The 14,924-nt window shown below is 38.2% G+C and overlaps 1 protein-coding gene across 3 annotated transcripts in view; it reads left to right on the forward strand.

Annotated features, from left to right (window-relative positions):
- The window catches only part of USH1C (USH1 protein network component harmonin), a 47,490-nt gene that overhangs the window by 16,771 nt on the left and 15,795 nt on the right, over positions 1-14,924 (forward strand). For 2 of the 3 annotated variants that reach the window (XM_064714944.1, XM_064714945.1), the window contains 7 exons: positions 1,847-1,989; positions 2,618-2,683; positions 5,240-5,364; positions 6,824-6,900; positions 10,437-10,589; positions 10,942-11,058; positions 13,167-13,406. In XM_064714944.1, coding sequence (XP_064571014.1) covers positions 1,847-1,989; positions 2,618-2,683; positions 5,240-5,364; positions 6,824-6,900; positions 10,437-10,589; positions 10,942-11,058; positions 13,167-13,406 — 921 coding nt within the window. The remainder of the gene's footprint in view (positions 1-1,846; positions 1,990-2,617; positions 2,684-5,239; positions 5,365-6,823; positions 6,901-10,436; positions 10,590-10,941; positions 11,059-13,166; positions 13,407-14,924) is intronic. The other variant, XM_064714946.1, reaches the window with a different exon arrangement.

Raw genomic sequence — 14,924 nt, forward strand, 5'->3', positions numbered from 1 at the left:
TCAGTCAAACCAGCACAGTTTTGAGTGGCATGTTATTCTTTCATACCACACCAAGTATTGTCAAATAAAACATGGTTGTGGGCCAATGCAAAATCATTTCCTTCACAAGGAATGGAAATTAACATTATTGTAATAGTCTCTAATGTTTGAGAGCTTCTGTTCTAATAGATATCTGCTTCTGCTGAAACATGAAAGGTGAATTGGATTGGAGACAAATAATTTTTAATCCTGAATAGCTGATGCCTTAGTCTTTATTCCAAATGGGTTCCTTTTGTAACAGTTTATCTGATCTCATTAGTGTATTGACACACTGAAAATTGCTCAATTTTTCCTTCCACTGTTCTGTGCAACAGAACTACAAGCCTTTGAGATATAATATAAAGCCAGCTGAAGTTAATTAAATCTTCGCTCTGACTTCAGTGTGACTTTCAATAAATGTTTTAATGTTTTTACTGCTTTAATCCTTATAGAAAGTGTGTAGTTGTATACAAGAGGATAATCAAGTTCCATAGACTAATCAAAGACCATGTTTTCCAATTGCCCTGAAACTGAGTTAAATAGGGAAAAAAAAAAGATTTAATAAGTCACTTCAGCTACTTCCTAAGGGCTCATGTATACTGTGTAGCTACATTAAGGAATTAATAGTTTATTTAAACTACTCTTAGAGTAAGAAAAGATGAAGTTGTCCAGAGGTGCTGTAGAGATTACTTAAACAAATATTCTGGGTTAGTTGATGAGGATTCATGAATTCAACATCCTAAGGACTTCGTTTCAACTCCCAGTTACGTTAACAGCTTTAAAAATACGAGATCTACCTCAGCATGCATCACTGGGGTGGTATCCTTAAAATGGCAAATTGTTGCTATGGAACTCCTCTGTTCCTCACTCCTTCCTCTTGCATCATCTTCTCAACAGACATCTTTGACTGGAGAACAGATAGCATAAGGAAACAGTTTCCCTACTATGATGCAAAGCATTCCTCAATGCCTGGTTTTGTTCAAGATGTGTACTTTGCACTTTAGAGACAGGAAAAATCCTACATTCCTAATCCTAATGGGATTTTTCTTTCAGAAATGAAAATTAGATTAATGCTATCAAAGTGTTCTATAGCAGTATAGAAATGACTTTCTTGAACAGAAAATACTGCTAGTGTCTTAATTGTAAAGCAAATGAAAAGGGAACCAACTGAAACACAAACTGAACAAACTGAAATACATAAAACCAACTGAAATACATAAACTGCAGTGTGTTTTGGGGATGTACATATTTGGGGTCCAGAATGATGACACATTTCTGCAGCAGCCAGGCATTAAGAGCATTAAAACACAGTAACTGTGTAGTTCTCTTCACATTGGGAATCATTCAGTTTCTGTTTTCTGGCATTTCATTGCCCAGTGAAGTTTCAAGAAAGTATAATGTGAATATTTTTTTTCTGAGTGACACTGAGCATAAATTTGGCATGACCCCTATGGTGTTGTTGCTGGCTTCAGTAGTTGCAAACCTTGTCTGAAGTGTTTTGTGCATAATAATTGAGACGCTGAAACTAGAATAGCCCCTTGGAGTAACCAGTCAGGTCTTTGAGGATCTTCCAGGGTGCGTTCCTCAGGAAGAGCAATGTGAGGAAATGGCAGATGTGCTGTGGATTTTCTCTCTGACAGTCTGGTCAGAGAGAAAGTCAGATAAACTTTCTCAAGCTCCCCTAGAATAATGTCTGGGAAAGTTTATCTGACCAGACTGTCAGCATCCACAGATGTGCTACTATGTAAATGGGTTTGAATCATCTCCTAGAAGAACTGCATTAATGAGTTATTTTCACAGGTGATGCGAGTGGTGTTTTTGATTGCAGGGCAAGGAGCTGTTCATGACTGAAGAAGAAAGGCAAAGAGAAGCACGTCTCCGTGAGCTGGAGCGCCAGGAGTTAATGCATCAGAAGCGGCTTGCGCTGGAGACCAACAAAATCATCAAAGAGCAGCAAGAGAAAGAGAGATTGTGAGAACTCACTCTAGGACAGCCTGAAAAATTTAGCTTGGCTTTGGAGAGGGCATGGAAGACAGGAGCACATAATTATTTCTGTGGTATTTCTCACCAAAGTGAGAAGATTCTCAACTTAGATTAACATTTGTTTTGCTTTTGCAGAGTCTCTGTTCATAAAATGTTTGTCCTGTGATGCTCTTAATATTCTGGGCTTTCAAAGCTGATGGCATTTAAAGCCATCTTGAGTAGAAGAGCATGCTGCTCCCTGACTCTCATACCCCAATGTGTGGTATTCATTATTTTCCTGATGCTATTCACTCATGCTTTATTTTTAGCAAGATAGTTAGAAGTTTTAAACTCATACAAAAACACACTATAGTCTTTTCTCAGAAGAAGGTAGTGACTCATAGAATTAAGTAGAGTATATGCCCTTATTATCCATGTGGTCAGGAATGTCCTTGGGGTTCCTAGGAAACCGTACTGAACCTTTGGTGTCAAAGATGACTTTTAAAACTGAGTGTTTTCCCCCAGTACAAATGTATTTACTGTATTTAACTTTTAACTATATGCTGACACACTTTGTTCAGGTTCTTACTCAGAAACTACTATTTTTATCATGTTGTCCTAATTCCACTCATTATAGAAGAAAGCTGGAGATTTCCCAGAAGGCTGCAGAGGAAGAGGAGAGATATCGCAGAGAAATAGAGCAGTGAGTAAAAGCCTTACACAGGCAATGTGCCACCTGGAAGAGGGTTCCTTGTGTATTAGATTAGATCTGGCTGAAAACATTCTGCATGATGCTTTCAAATAAAATTGTGTAGTATTTCCATTTAGCTAAATGTAGGATCCAGTGCATATCAGTAAGTACACCACAGTTAAAGAATAGGAAATGGAACTGAAAATCAGCACCTGTAAACATGAGGATTATAAATAAACATGAGGCAATAATAACTTCAGTGTGAAGTTGAAGTCGAGAACTTATTTTGAAAGTATTATTAATATATAGAGAAACTTAAGACTAAGGAAATTCTGTGCCTCAGAACTTGTTTACTTTGTTGTCACTGAAACACTACATTAATTCTAAGAGAAAAAATGCAGTTCTGCTAAGAAACAGATCAGTACTATATTTTTGACTGAAGCACTTTTACATTTGCAAGTTTGAAGTTAACCAGTTGTTATCAGAGTAATTAACTTTCCTTCTAAATGATACTGGGAAATTGCATGAAAATGCAAATTGCAGAATAATACCTATTTTGATTCAGCCTTCTAGGGCCAAGATTGACCCCAAGTCTTTGGCTTTGCCCCTTTGATGTTATTAAGGGTTTTTAATTAATTTAATTCATTTAAGTCTCTTTTCATGTATCTGTATTAGCTGAAATTTAGTGATAGAAAAAGAACAGGGAATTCTGAATTTGTAAAGTGCATAAAGAAATATATTCCCCAGCTATCACAAGAGAAAAATCTTCTGGCAGTCCTGCTGGGGGCTCTACAGCAGCACATGGATGAATTCTTGTGCATTTCGCTTTTCTGATCCCAGGCAGTTGATAACATCCTGTTCTTTATTTGTGGCCTATATAGAAATTCCTGCAATAGCCAAAAGCTGCTATAGAAGCAGGCCATTACAGGTGAAGGATGTTTCTGTTCTCCAAATCTAGATTGCCTGTCTGTTATAATGAATGTTGGATGTCTGCTGTGTTGTTCTGGACTAAGAGCGTCTTTACTCACTCAGGGAGGGCTTTCTTGCCCTGAGGGCTGCTCAGTGTAAAGTCTAGCACAGCTTTATAGTTGCCTGTATAATTTTTAAGTGTTGCTCAGCCATTTTTAAGCTTTTCCATATCACAATCCAAACTGTTAAGTTGGTGTCAGTCTCCTGGGTGAGGAAGAGGGAGAATGGTAGCACAGGAACCTAGATGAAATCTAAAGCTGAGATTTAACAAGCAGTTGTGGCAGGCTAAAATGCAATGTTTTTCTGTATTAATTCTTTCTGAGTATCATGCCTTGCCTTCTTTTAAGAATCCTTTCTGCAGGAGTTCCCTGTATAGTCACTGTGCCCTTTTTTGGGATCTTACATTTGAAAAAAATTTCATATGTGCCTAAATGGCAGAGATCCCTAACTCCATGTACTGCAAGTTACATTGTAGCACGGACTTTTAAAAACTAAAATTACATTTAAAAACATTCTGTCCATTGTTCCCTGACAATGCCTCTACATTTAAATAGTGAGCTCAGCTACGTATTTAGGAGTGTTTTGACACCATGTGAATATTTTTTCAACTTACTTTAGCTAATTTAGAGATGCAAAAGATAATCCAAATATAGATTCATATGTATCTAAGACCTGGTAAATTTTGGCACCACATTATTAGTTCAAGGCAAGCTGTAATCAAGAATAGATCTTGGATCATTTAAGGCAACATATATGAAGCTACATGTTGTCAGAGTATTCAGCACTTCTGCTGTGACATACTTGGTACTTGCTGAGTTTTTGCTTGAAACATCTTTTTTCTCTGATCAAAGTGCAATGCTAGGTAATTTACTTCTCTTGCATGCTCTTGTCCTGAATTGTGACACTCCCTGCAGCATCCCCCATTCTCCATCCGTACCTTTCTACCTCTTCCGTACTTCTTCCTCTATCCGTACACCTCTCCTCTCCTTTTTTGATTTTTTTTTCCCGTTTTTTCCTAAAATACAGAATTTAATATGGCTTCTGTTCCAACAGTATTTATTTCTTGTGGGGAAGAGTCACTTTTTATGGCAACCTAGAACTCTGTGTTTAGGAAGCCATCATCAGAATAGTTTTAAAGAGAGAGGAGTCACATATTTTTTTAGGTATAATTTGTCATTGTGACATCTGATTTACATGTATGGTAGATATTCTGTTATTCAGTGTTTCAGTTTTTCTAGTAAGTAATTCCAGTCCTAAAAATGAAAAAATTGCTAAATGAGAGGTTTTTTTTTTACTTCATTTAAGGTGATAGTACTATAGTGTGTCACTCATGGTTTATTATCTGTGCAGGTGTTATATAACAGGCCCTAAAAGTCTAAATATTAAATAAGAATATCTCTTGCATTGTACTTTACAAATTGTCTTAGTAGTTTAGTAAATTAAACAGATTGATTAATTCAGTTATGAGGAAGGAGCAGCTTATTCTGCTTTATATTCAAGAGAAAAAACAAATATGCGGAAAAATTATAGTGGTAATGAATTTATACTGATGTTGTTCATTTTGTACTCAGAATGTTTAACTGCATTTGTTTCCTCTAGGATAACAGCAGAGGAAGAGAAATTTAAAAAGGAGTGGGAAGAAGACTGGGGTCCTAAAGAACCACCCAAGTCTCTAAAAACTGTAACTGCAGAAGTGCACTCTCCCCCTCGTTCCAAACACAAAAGTAAGTAATTGATGTCAAATTTCCTCCTTGTATTTGTCTAAGACACATCACTGAGCTCTATTAAATATACTGCTAGTTTTTTTGGTTAAGTTAAAGTTGCTATGACTTGATTATTTTTGGGAGACTGGAAGCATATGATAAATCAATTAGATACCTGTTAAATAAGAATTATTTATCTTGCAAAATCTACATCCATTCACATAGTCATGGTTTTTAACAATCAGCAGCAGGAAAAGTAAGAATAAGGCTTACTAAGAAACGGTCGGAAGCATCAACCTTGGGGATTTGGTGCATTGTTTTGCATGTTATTTCTGTCAGCCTTTTCACAGTTTGGCTTGGGATATTAAAGATCACTTAGTTCCAACCCCCTGACATGGGTGGGGACAATTTCCACTAGACCAGGTTGCTCAGAGCCCTGTCTAACCTGGCCTTGAGCACTGCCAGGGATGGGGCATCCACCACCTATCCAGGGGAACCTGTTCCAGTGCCTCACAGTGAAGAATTTCTTCCTAGCATCTATTCTAAATCTGTCCTCTTTTAGTTTAAAGCCATTCTCCCTTGTCCTGTCACTACTTGCCCTTTTAAAAAGTTCCTTTTCATTTTGTGGTGGCCCCTTTTAGGTACCAAAAGGCTCACCTGAGGTCTCCCAACATCCTTCTCTTCTCCAAGCTGAACAGCCCTAGCTCCCTCAGCCTTTTGTCATAGCAGAGGGGCTCCAGCCCTCTGATCATCTTCATGGCCATCTGCTGGATCTGCTGGACCCATTCCGACAGGTCCAGGCATTCCATCTTATACTGGGAGCTCCAGAACAGGATACAACACTCCAGGAAGGGGTCTCATGGAAGCAGAGTAGAGGGGCAGACCTCCCTCCCTTGCCCTGCTGCTCTTGATGCAGCCCAGGATGCTGCTGGCTTTCTGATTTACTTGTCCAAAGGGAATTCAGAGAGTTGGAGCTTAGCTGGCAGTTAAGAAGCTAAATTGGAAGCTGAAAATTGTATGTGGAGAGTGTACTAAAATTGTATTGTAGAAAGAAATTGTTGCATATTTATTGTTGCAACAATAAATAGTTGCATAATTTATAGGAGACCTGGGCCAATTCCTTATCTGATATTATTTTATTATATTATTTTGTGTGTGGCTTTGGGGAGTTGTGCTGATGGTTCTGTTACAGGAAAAGCCACTAAACTCTTCAGGCCTCCCTTCACCACATAGTAGACCGGTTGTCCACATGCAGATCCTATCAGCTCTTCAGGACTAGAAGAGGTTGGAGATTATTTTAAGTAGAGCCTTTTTTTTTTTTTTTTTTTACAATTCTGTAGAAAAACATCCCATCACTTACTAGGATTTTTGTTTCACAGAAATTTCTAGTCACACATTACTGATCTCTTTTTCATTTCATGGGAACCCCCAGCTACTGTCACTTCTATCTCCTCACCCCTTTCCTCCTTTGTTTCTCTAGAAGATTTAAAGGGAGTTGCACATGACCAACTTGAAACAGATGACATGGATGAAGTGAACATGAAGCAGGACAAACAGGTTTGCCGCTCAGCCCTGACTTCCTATCCTGATTCAGATTCTTCCTGTGTCTCACCTCCTGACAGTCAGTCTTGACATTCAGCTGACCATTTAGTTTTCCTAGGGCAATATGTGTGGTCCTTTAGTAAATGATGAAAGATTTTGACACTGCTGCTGTCATTGCATCTAAAGATACCTTGATATGAGATCTAACAACCCTACAGAAACAGGGATTATACTGAGTGCTCTGAATTAGCAGTATTTCTTATATAAAAGTTATGGTAACATATTCTTTTGTATGTTTTTACTTAGCAATATATTTTAGAATATTTATGCACTTGGGGCTTGAAATATTTTGTCCTGGGAAATGGAGCTTTTCATATCTCCTCAAAAGCCGTGTTCTGCCACAAGCTTGAATGAGTTTGAATACCTGGTTAACTTTCATAAGGCTTGCTAAAACTACTGTAAAGTAGGAGTGTGACCACAAAAATCCTAGCAATGCACATGGCATGTGTGGTTCTGTGTAAAGAATACTTGTTGCATTTTCTTTATTTGGCATAAAATGTGTATCACTAAAATAAGGGAAGCCTATGACTAAATGTTCTAGAACCATTTATCAAGAACTTAGCTAAGAACTTGTTATGTAATATCAAACCTCTGGTGTTGTGCCTCCAAATAAATTTTAAGCAGTTACACATATCAGCATGGATTGGTCTGATTATGAGCCTGTCCTTGGCTTTTCTTCAAAAAACAACTTTTCCTTTACCTTTTGTAGCTTTTGGATGGTTTTATCGGTATGAAGGGAAATTTCCCACAATCCGTAAGGTACAGCATTTAAAATGTCAATTTGTTTGCTGTGTGTGTTTGGATTGGAATTCCTCATTTTTCTTCTTCTCTGCTATTGGTAAGCATTCTTTATAGTCAAATGCTCCTTCTTTTAATGTGTGCACAAATTAAGATGCCTTTGGGATGCGTGTGTCTAGGACTTTGTCCTTTTGAGTGCTTCAGGCTCTGGGCTCTGCCATGTGCAGAGGGAATTGTATAACAATACTTTGCAGATGTTTATTAGGGTAGGCAATGCATGTCTTCATGTTCTCCAAAAGTCCTCAATCATGTGTATATAAAAACAGTAGAGACAAAAATTATCCACTTATACCTTTGCAAATCTCCCTGTGGGAGGAGTGCTGAAGGCGAAAGGCTTTTAGGCATGCAGATACGAGCAAAAAAACAGTTAACAGTCTTTAGACTAATAGAATATTTCTGTATGGAATGCTGCTGAAGTATTGCAATTTCAATTTATGAGAGTTTCAAGTAATATTTTGTACTTGCTGTTGCTTCCTTTTCTTTATTTCTTGCAATGTATATTAGACATATGTTAGGGGATTGCGGTTGAGTTATGTGCTTTAGTGGTGGTTTTTTGCTAATTAACAGTGGTAAAAGTGCCATGAAGATTTTGTGTGCGTATCTGGCAAGAACTCAGGGTTTCAGAGGAGGTCGGGATTGCTTCTGACGGGTGAAGTATTTGTGTCACTGTTTACGACTTTTAATTTGACCTTCTGTGTGCCCAGGATATACCTGTTCCCCTTAAATGAGATCAGGAGAAGATGGTGTATTCCAATAGCATTTTGTACTGCTAGTGACTGTAAATCATCATGGATCTGTAACCTGTGTGAAAACCAGGGCAGTTGGGATTTTTATCTGAAAATTATAAACACATGCTGGGGAAACTCTTCACACAAAGAGGGTAATATTTGGGGTTGCTGCTGAAAACTATAGTTTAGGAGAATGCCTAACTACCTCTTTATATACTAGTGATCTTAACATAATTCCTGTTGAACTTCACCACACTCTGTGCACTGGAAGCTTGAAAAAATTTCATTTTCAAACATTTGCTTTTGGCAGTGGTGAATTTCTATCCTATTCCCTATTGCTAATGATTTTTTTGTTTGTTTTAAAAACAGTATTTTACTCTGTACTAAAAATGTCTATAATAGGAAGTAAACTGAATCCATGGGGAAAATTGTAGGAAAGGATGAATCATCCTCTTGCATCTGAATGCTGTGACTGCAGCTAAGACACTCAGATATATGTTCATGTTCTAGAAGACTTTGGCTTGTGTACTGCTTAGTGGGCCTTTGAATTCAGTAGTTCTTCAAATGTTGATACCTAACAAGTTGACCTGCCTGATGTTACATTTGGCACTGTCTGCTAGATGTATGTTTGAATTTTTAAGAGGATGATGTTGGCAATTGTTGTTAAGGCGAAAACTAATTAACCCTGAACAAAATAGACCACAGAATTAGGTTTATGTTAGAACATTAGTGTGAAAAGCTAGGGTTTTTTTAGTTAAGCTTTATTTCCAATGTTTTTGGGGTTCCTTTTCCCCTGTACCCCTCCGTAAAACACCACCACCACATAACCATGAAGCAATAGACCACATCCCACTGAAGTCAGCAGTACAAAGTTCCAGTTAATGACTTGACTGGGGGATTTGGCTTCTGTAGCTGCCAGGGAAAATGTCTGTTCTCTAAGGCTCTGTTATCAATATTAACGTGCAAAAGGTGAAAGGAAGACAAATAATGCTATTTAATGTGAAGCAGTTTGTGGTGGTTTTAGGAATTCAAAGCAAGAAAAGTCAATAGCTGATGATGATGAGAAGAACAAAATCAAACCTGAAGCACAGCCTTTGTGTCTGTGGCAGTAATTGTCTACAAGTGGCCACCTGCTCCTCTGTTTTAGTTTTCATAAATAGAATGAGAACATGGCATTTCCAAAATGAACTATGTCCTACCTGTACAAATGTGAAAGAGCAGCAGAAATGTGACATAACAAAAGAAGAAATAAGGAGCAGTGTGTGTTTTGAAGACAACAGGAACAGAGGCTTCCAAAAGACTATGTGGCTCTTCCCTTTGTTTGTGTCCTACATCTAAAATTTTAGAGTCACTTTGTGCTGTATTATTTAACTCATCTGAGTAGATTTTATCCAGTGCTTGTAGGAGCTACATGGTCTTTGTGATGCAGTGTTCCTTCTTGGAAGCAACTCAGTTTCTGCACTGATGTAACCCTTTCCTTTACAATTCCTTATTTCAGTTTTATTAGGGGATGCAATTCTGATTTTAGGGCATGTGCATGAAGTTGTATGCATGGACTATGCACATCTACCTATACATGAGCATCTGTCACCTGAAAGCAATCATTCATATATTTATATATAAATGCCAAAACAGAGAGATGGCAATTTAAGACACAACCAAAACTCTTTGAATATTCAAAGTTTTGTAGTGGGCCTGTGTGCCCCAAAGTTGTAACTTTTTAGAGGAACAATAACGTTGAATTCTCTGATCTCATCCAGCTTCAGTTCGGGGGCACAAGCCCTCCAAAAATTTTGCATTTCTTGAAAATTGCTGGGTAAAGGAACTTTGGATTTTCTTTTAAAGAACCATCCCCTTACTTGCATAGACTGTAATTAAGTTTTCAAGGCAGACACTCATGTACCAAGATTGAAGTTTCTGGTGGTTTTAGCTGATGTAAAAGTTTTTCTTACAAAACCTTCCCAGAAAGGGAAAGAACGAAAGAAGTCAAAAAGTGATAGCTTTTGTGAACAGAAGAAGAACAAAAAGGAAATGGAGTTTGAGCAAAAACTTGCCAAAGAGAAGGAAGGAATGCTGGAAAGAGAAAAACAATTGAAAATAAATCGTCTTGTGCAAGAGGTATGTTGTCACCTATCAAGTGCAAAGCTATATTGAAAGAAAATTAAATGGATTTTTAATGGAATTATTTTAGCAGGACACTTGTTTACTTATTTCAAAGACAGTGAAATTTTAAAAACTGTCTTACTGTTGCTGCATTTTCTTATTTCTAGTCAGCTTTTGTCCAAATGAGGATACTTCTGCAATTGTGTCTATGTGTAGTGATGAATTTACTGGAAAACAGCAAAATAGGAAATCCTTCTTAAAAGTATTGTTATTTTTTTTTAAAGTCTTTTAGGAGAAATTTCATACTTTTGAAACATAGTTGTCTTGTGACCATACCTGTAACCTTTTCTAATGTACCAATGTCAAGGTATCTGAGACAGAGCGAGAAGACCTGGAAGAATCAGAAAAGGTTCAGCACTGGGTGGAAAGACTTTGTCAAACACGGTTAGAACAGATCTCCTCTGTGGAGAATGAGTCTCCTGAGGTAAAATTATAGCTTTTCCATATATCGCATGATCTCTAAATAACTGGAAGTTGTCTCCTAAAAGCAGCAGGTTTTACCAGTGAAAAAAATCTGTTTTTCTTTCCCCCTCAGTACTTTCGAAGGGGAGGGGGGGAAAGTCAGTAATTGATACTTACAATCTATAGCATTTCTTTTCCTATATTTTATGAAAATTTAAACATTATTGGAATGAGCTGATTGTATTTTGTCCTCTTTAACTCTATTATCATGACTAAATTAACAGTTTTTGTTGCAGTGTGAGCTCTTCCAATAAGTTTTGTCTCATGAAATATTTGGACTAGATGGGACATGCTGCCAGTAACAAAAGCTAGATCCATCTATATTTATTAGCATCATGTGACTATAAGAACATCATTGATAAAGAACTCTTGGAAGCTTCCTTGTATTGTGTGAAATAAAGGAAAAGGATAAGAAAATTACAGAAAGATAGAAAACTCACAAGGAATAGGGTTTGGGCTTGTACTTTAAATAGTCCCCTTTAATCAGGGGAGCTGCAGAAAGGGATTGTTCCTTAGAGCCTGATGGTTCTAGACATGGGGTGAGGCTTTCCCACCATCCTGTTGCTCTGGCTGTCTTCCAAGGAAAGCCACTTCCAAGAGGAACACTGCAATCTACTGAGCTCTCATGGGATCCCCGAGAAACTGCAACCACAAAAGGGGCCTTGGGGAATGCTCTCGCATGATTTTCCTTCAGGTCAGCCTGGAGCAGCTCTGAAAAAAGCAGCTGATCTTTTGTTCCTCATGGCCCTAGGCTCAGATCCATGTGGTTTTTCAGTAGAGGTCTTTAGTGGAATGATTATGCAGAGGTTTTCTCTCACTATCCAAACTTGGCAGCCTGTGTTCTGCTAGAACTTTGTCCTCCTTTGTAAAGTAAGAAGGAACACAACAGATTACAAACAGCATTGTATTTTCAGAGCTCAACCTGGATTTAAGACCAGCACTCTGTTGTGTTTGTTCCATCATTTTTTCCATTATGTTGTATATGACTGCTCTACTGTGATTTTTCTACAAATCTGCCCAAGCAGTTAAAACACATAAAACACAAAACCTGAGTGCTCCTTAGGGGTAAATGCAGCTGAAAGATAATCAGGTGCTACAGGTTGAAACTGTTTCTTGGGAGCAAGAGCATTCAAGATCTCCTCTGCCAAAGAGATAGCAATTTTTCAGCACAAGGAGGTGAGCATGTTAGATAAGAAGAATGTGAAAAGTGTCACCCACTGAGGGACATGTTGCTATACTAGAGCAAGATGAATGTGTCTGTCAGACAGCTTATCTATGTAAGGTTTCCTTAGCTGAGTCTACAAAATAGCACGATGACTGAATTTTCTCAAATACTCCAGTTGGATCACCAACAAAAGAAATGTTAGCAACTCTAACAGCATATGTAGATGCCTTCCTCGCACACATCCTTATTTTTTTGGACGAGTTGCTCATTGCATTCTGAAGTTCTTTAGTACCCCAATAGATCTGGTTGTATTAACATGAATTATAAAATCACAAGCCCCTTGTGGATTAACGTAGATTATAAGATATCAAGCCCCTTGAGGTTCTGAATTTAATAGCACACTAAATTTTTGTTTTGATAGCTGCTTAAGCTTAGTTTCCTTTCTTGTACTAATGTGTGGTTATGTTTACACAACTTTAACCCCTTTCCCTTTTTTAACAACATAGAATCTCAAGGCCTGTGTTTGATTATTTTCCTTCAAATAATCACCTTCGTGAGGAGCAATTCTTGCTTTCTCCTCATAAGAGCCAGAGAGGCAAAAATTGTGTTGTCTTGCTTTGTCCTGTGATTTTGCCTTCTGAAAACTATGTTGTTGGGGTTTTGTGGGGTTTCTTTTGTCAACCCCCTTACCCCAACAGTTGCTGTCACACCACTCCTGGTATTTTTTCTTTTTAAACGGGAATCCCAAGGAGTACTTTTCGAAAGGCTTTCAGAGAAAACGTTGGTGTATATTCTGTGTGGGAGAAGCAAAGCTCTCCTGTGGAGGAGCGGTTGGCCTGAGCGGCGTCCTAGGGTTGCCCATCCTTTGGAAGTTTTCAGGCAGGTTTCTGTTCTGTCACCTGTAGCTGGCGAGCGGCCGTCCCTCTCCCCCGGCTGCCTCGATGCGGCGCTTCGCCGGGGGCCTGCAGCTGCACACCACGGACCTCGATGACATCAACTTAGACGAAGTTGACAAACCCAAACAGCGTGCGCCGCCACCACCTCCGCCACCGCCGCCCACTGTAACCCCAGCACTGCCAGCTCATCCACCTCCTGCCTCAAATGCCCCACGAGGCCCAGCCCTGTTGGTAACACCAGCATCCCAGGTGACCTCGGGATCTGTTTGGATGCATGCGCCTTTATCATTCCCCTGAGTGCCTCCCTGCCCTGATCCATCACCCTCTTTGTCCGCTCGACATACCCTTCTGCCCTTTGCAATGTCAAAGGAGAGAATTGGGTGGTTTCTTCATTTTTATCACTAGTGAATGCAGTCTAGAGGTAGATTCATTTCAATATTTTTTAAATGTAAATCAGGAGGAGTTTGCTCTCCTGCTTGCATACCTTGTAACCCTGCAGATGTACTAAGTAGAATGTATCAGTTTAAAAAAAAAAATTGTTTAGACTTCAGTGATTAAAAACTTTAAAAAGCTATTGCAGGCAGCAGATTTAATTCATTGTTAAGTTTGAGAAAAGTATCCCTGTAGTGGAAATTACTTGTAGAAGTTCTTTAAATGTGTCATCAAATTGCTTTTTTAGGTGAGAAGAGTGGACAAAGAAAATTGGCCTAAAGTCAGAAAGCCAAACTTTTAAAAGGCCAAAACTGTGAAACAAAAAAGCAAGAGCTGGTACCCTGGTTTGACTTTCTGGACTTTGAGAAAACATTGACTTTCTCCTTATTGCAATCTGAGTTCAAAAGAGGATCAAATAAAAGAAATTGTGTGCCAAATCTCACTTTAGGAAAGAAATGGCAGCTGATTCGTCATAATTCCCTTTGCTAAGCACTGTAGTGAGAATCATGTAATTGTTCTTTTGGCAAAAGCTGCTTACTTGTTTCAAGCAGCAGAAGAGGATCCCATATGGTCACTTCTTTCCTATACAGTTTTCTGCATGGGTTGACTGACTGCACTGTGGGGTTTTGGGGGTTTTGCATGTTTACTAAATAGGCTTTTTGTTTGCATGATTCTCCTTGGGTGGGGAAAGATATGCACATTTATCCCTTTTTGGTAGAAACTGGTAGATTCTTTCTGTGAATAATTGCCCTGATTTGACCCATGAATCTCTTGCAAACTTCTGTGGACCTCTGATAGTGTTTGATCTATTTGGTTCATACATTTGAAGTGCCAAGAATGTGCTAGATCTACTGAAATGGAAATATCATATGTTCTTATGGATAGCAGATTTCCCAAGTTATTTGCAAAATGAAAATGACGAGAAACGACACAAGTGTACAAAATACTTATGTTGAGACAAGAAATACACTCTTTTAAAGAGAACAGAGACTATTCAGACAGGAGTAATATAGGAACTGCTGTACTTATCTGACCCCAAATCAATGTAATCTAATATCCACTTGTGGCAGTTTGTCACTGCTAGCTGTGTTAGAGAAAATAAATTAATAATTAAGAAAAATGTTGGGTAACAACAAATAACCTAGTCTTTGAAATTGATGTCAGTTTTCACTGAATATAATTACTGTATATGAGGAAATAACTAGGCTCTTAGTAAAATTAATTGAGCCAAAGCTGCTTTGTTTATAAATAGATGATTCAATATATCTGATGTCATTTCAGAAATTGAAGAAAAATCTAAAGCTTGACAATTTATTCTTGCTACCTTTTACAAAG

Source organism: Zonotrichia leucophrys, chromosome 5 (assembly GCF_028769735.1).
Source record: "Zonotrichia leucophrys gambelii isolate GWCS_2022_RI chromosome 5, RI_Zleu_2.0, whole genome shotgun sequence".
NCBI lineage: Eukaryota > Metazoa > Chordata > Aves > Passeriformes > Passerellidae > Zonotrichia > Zonotrichia leucophrys.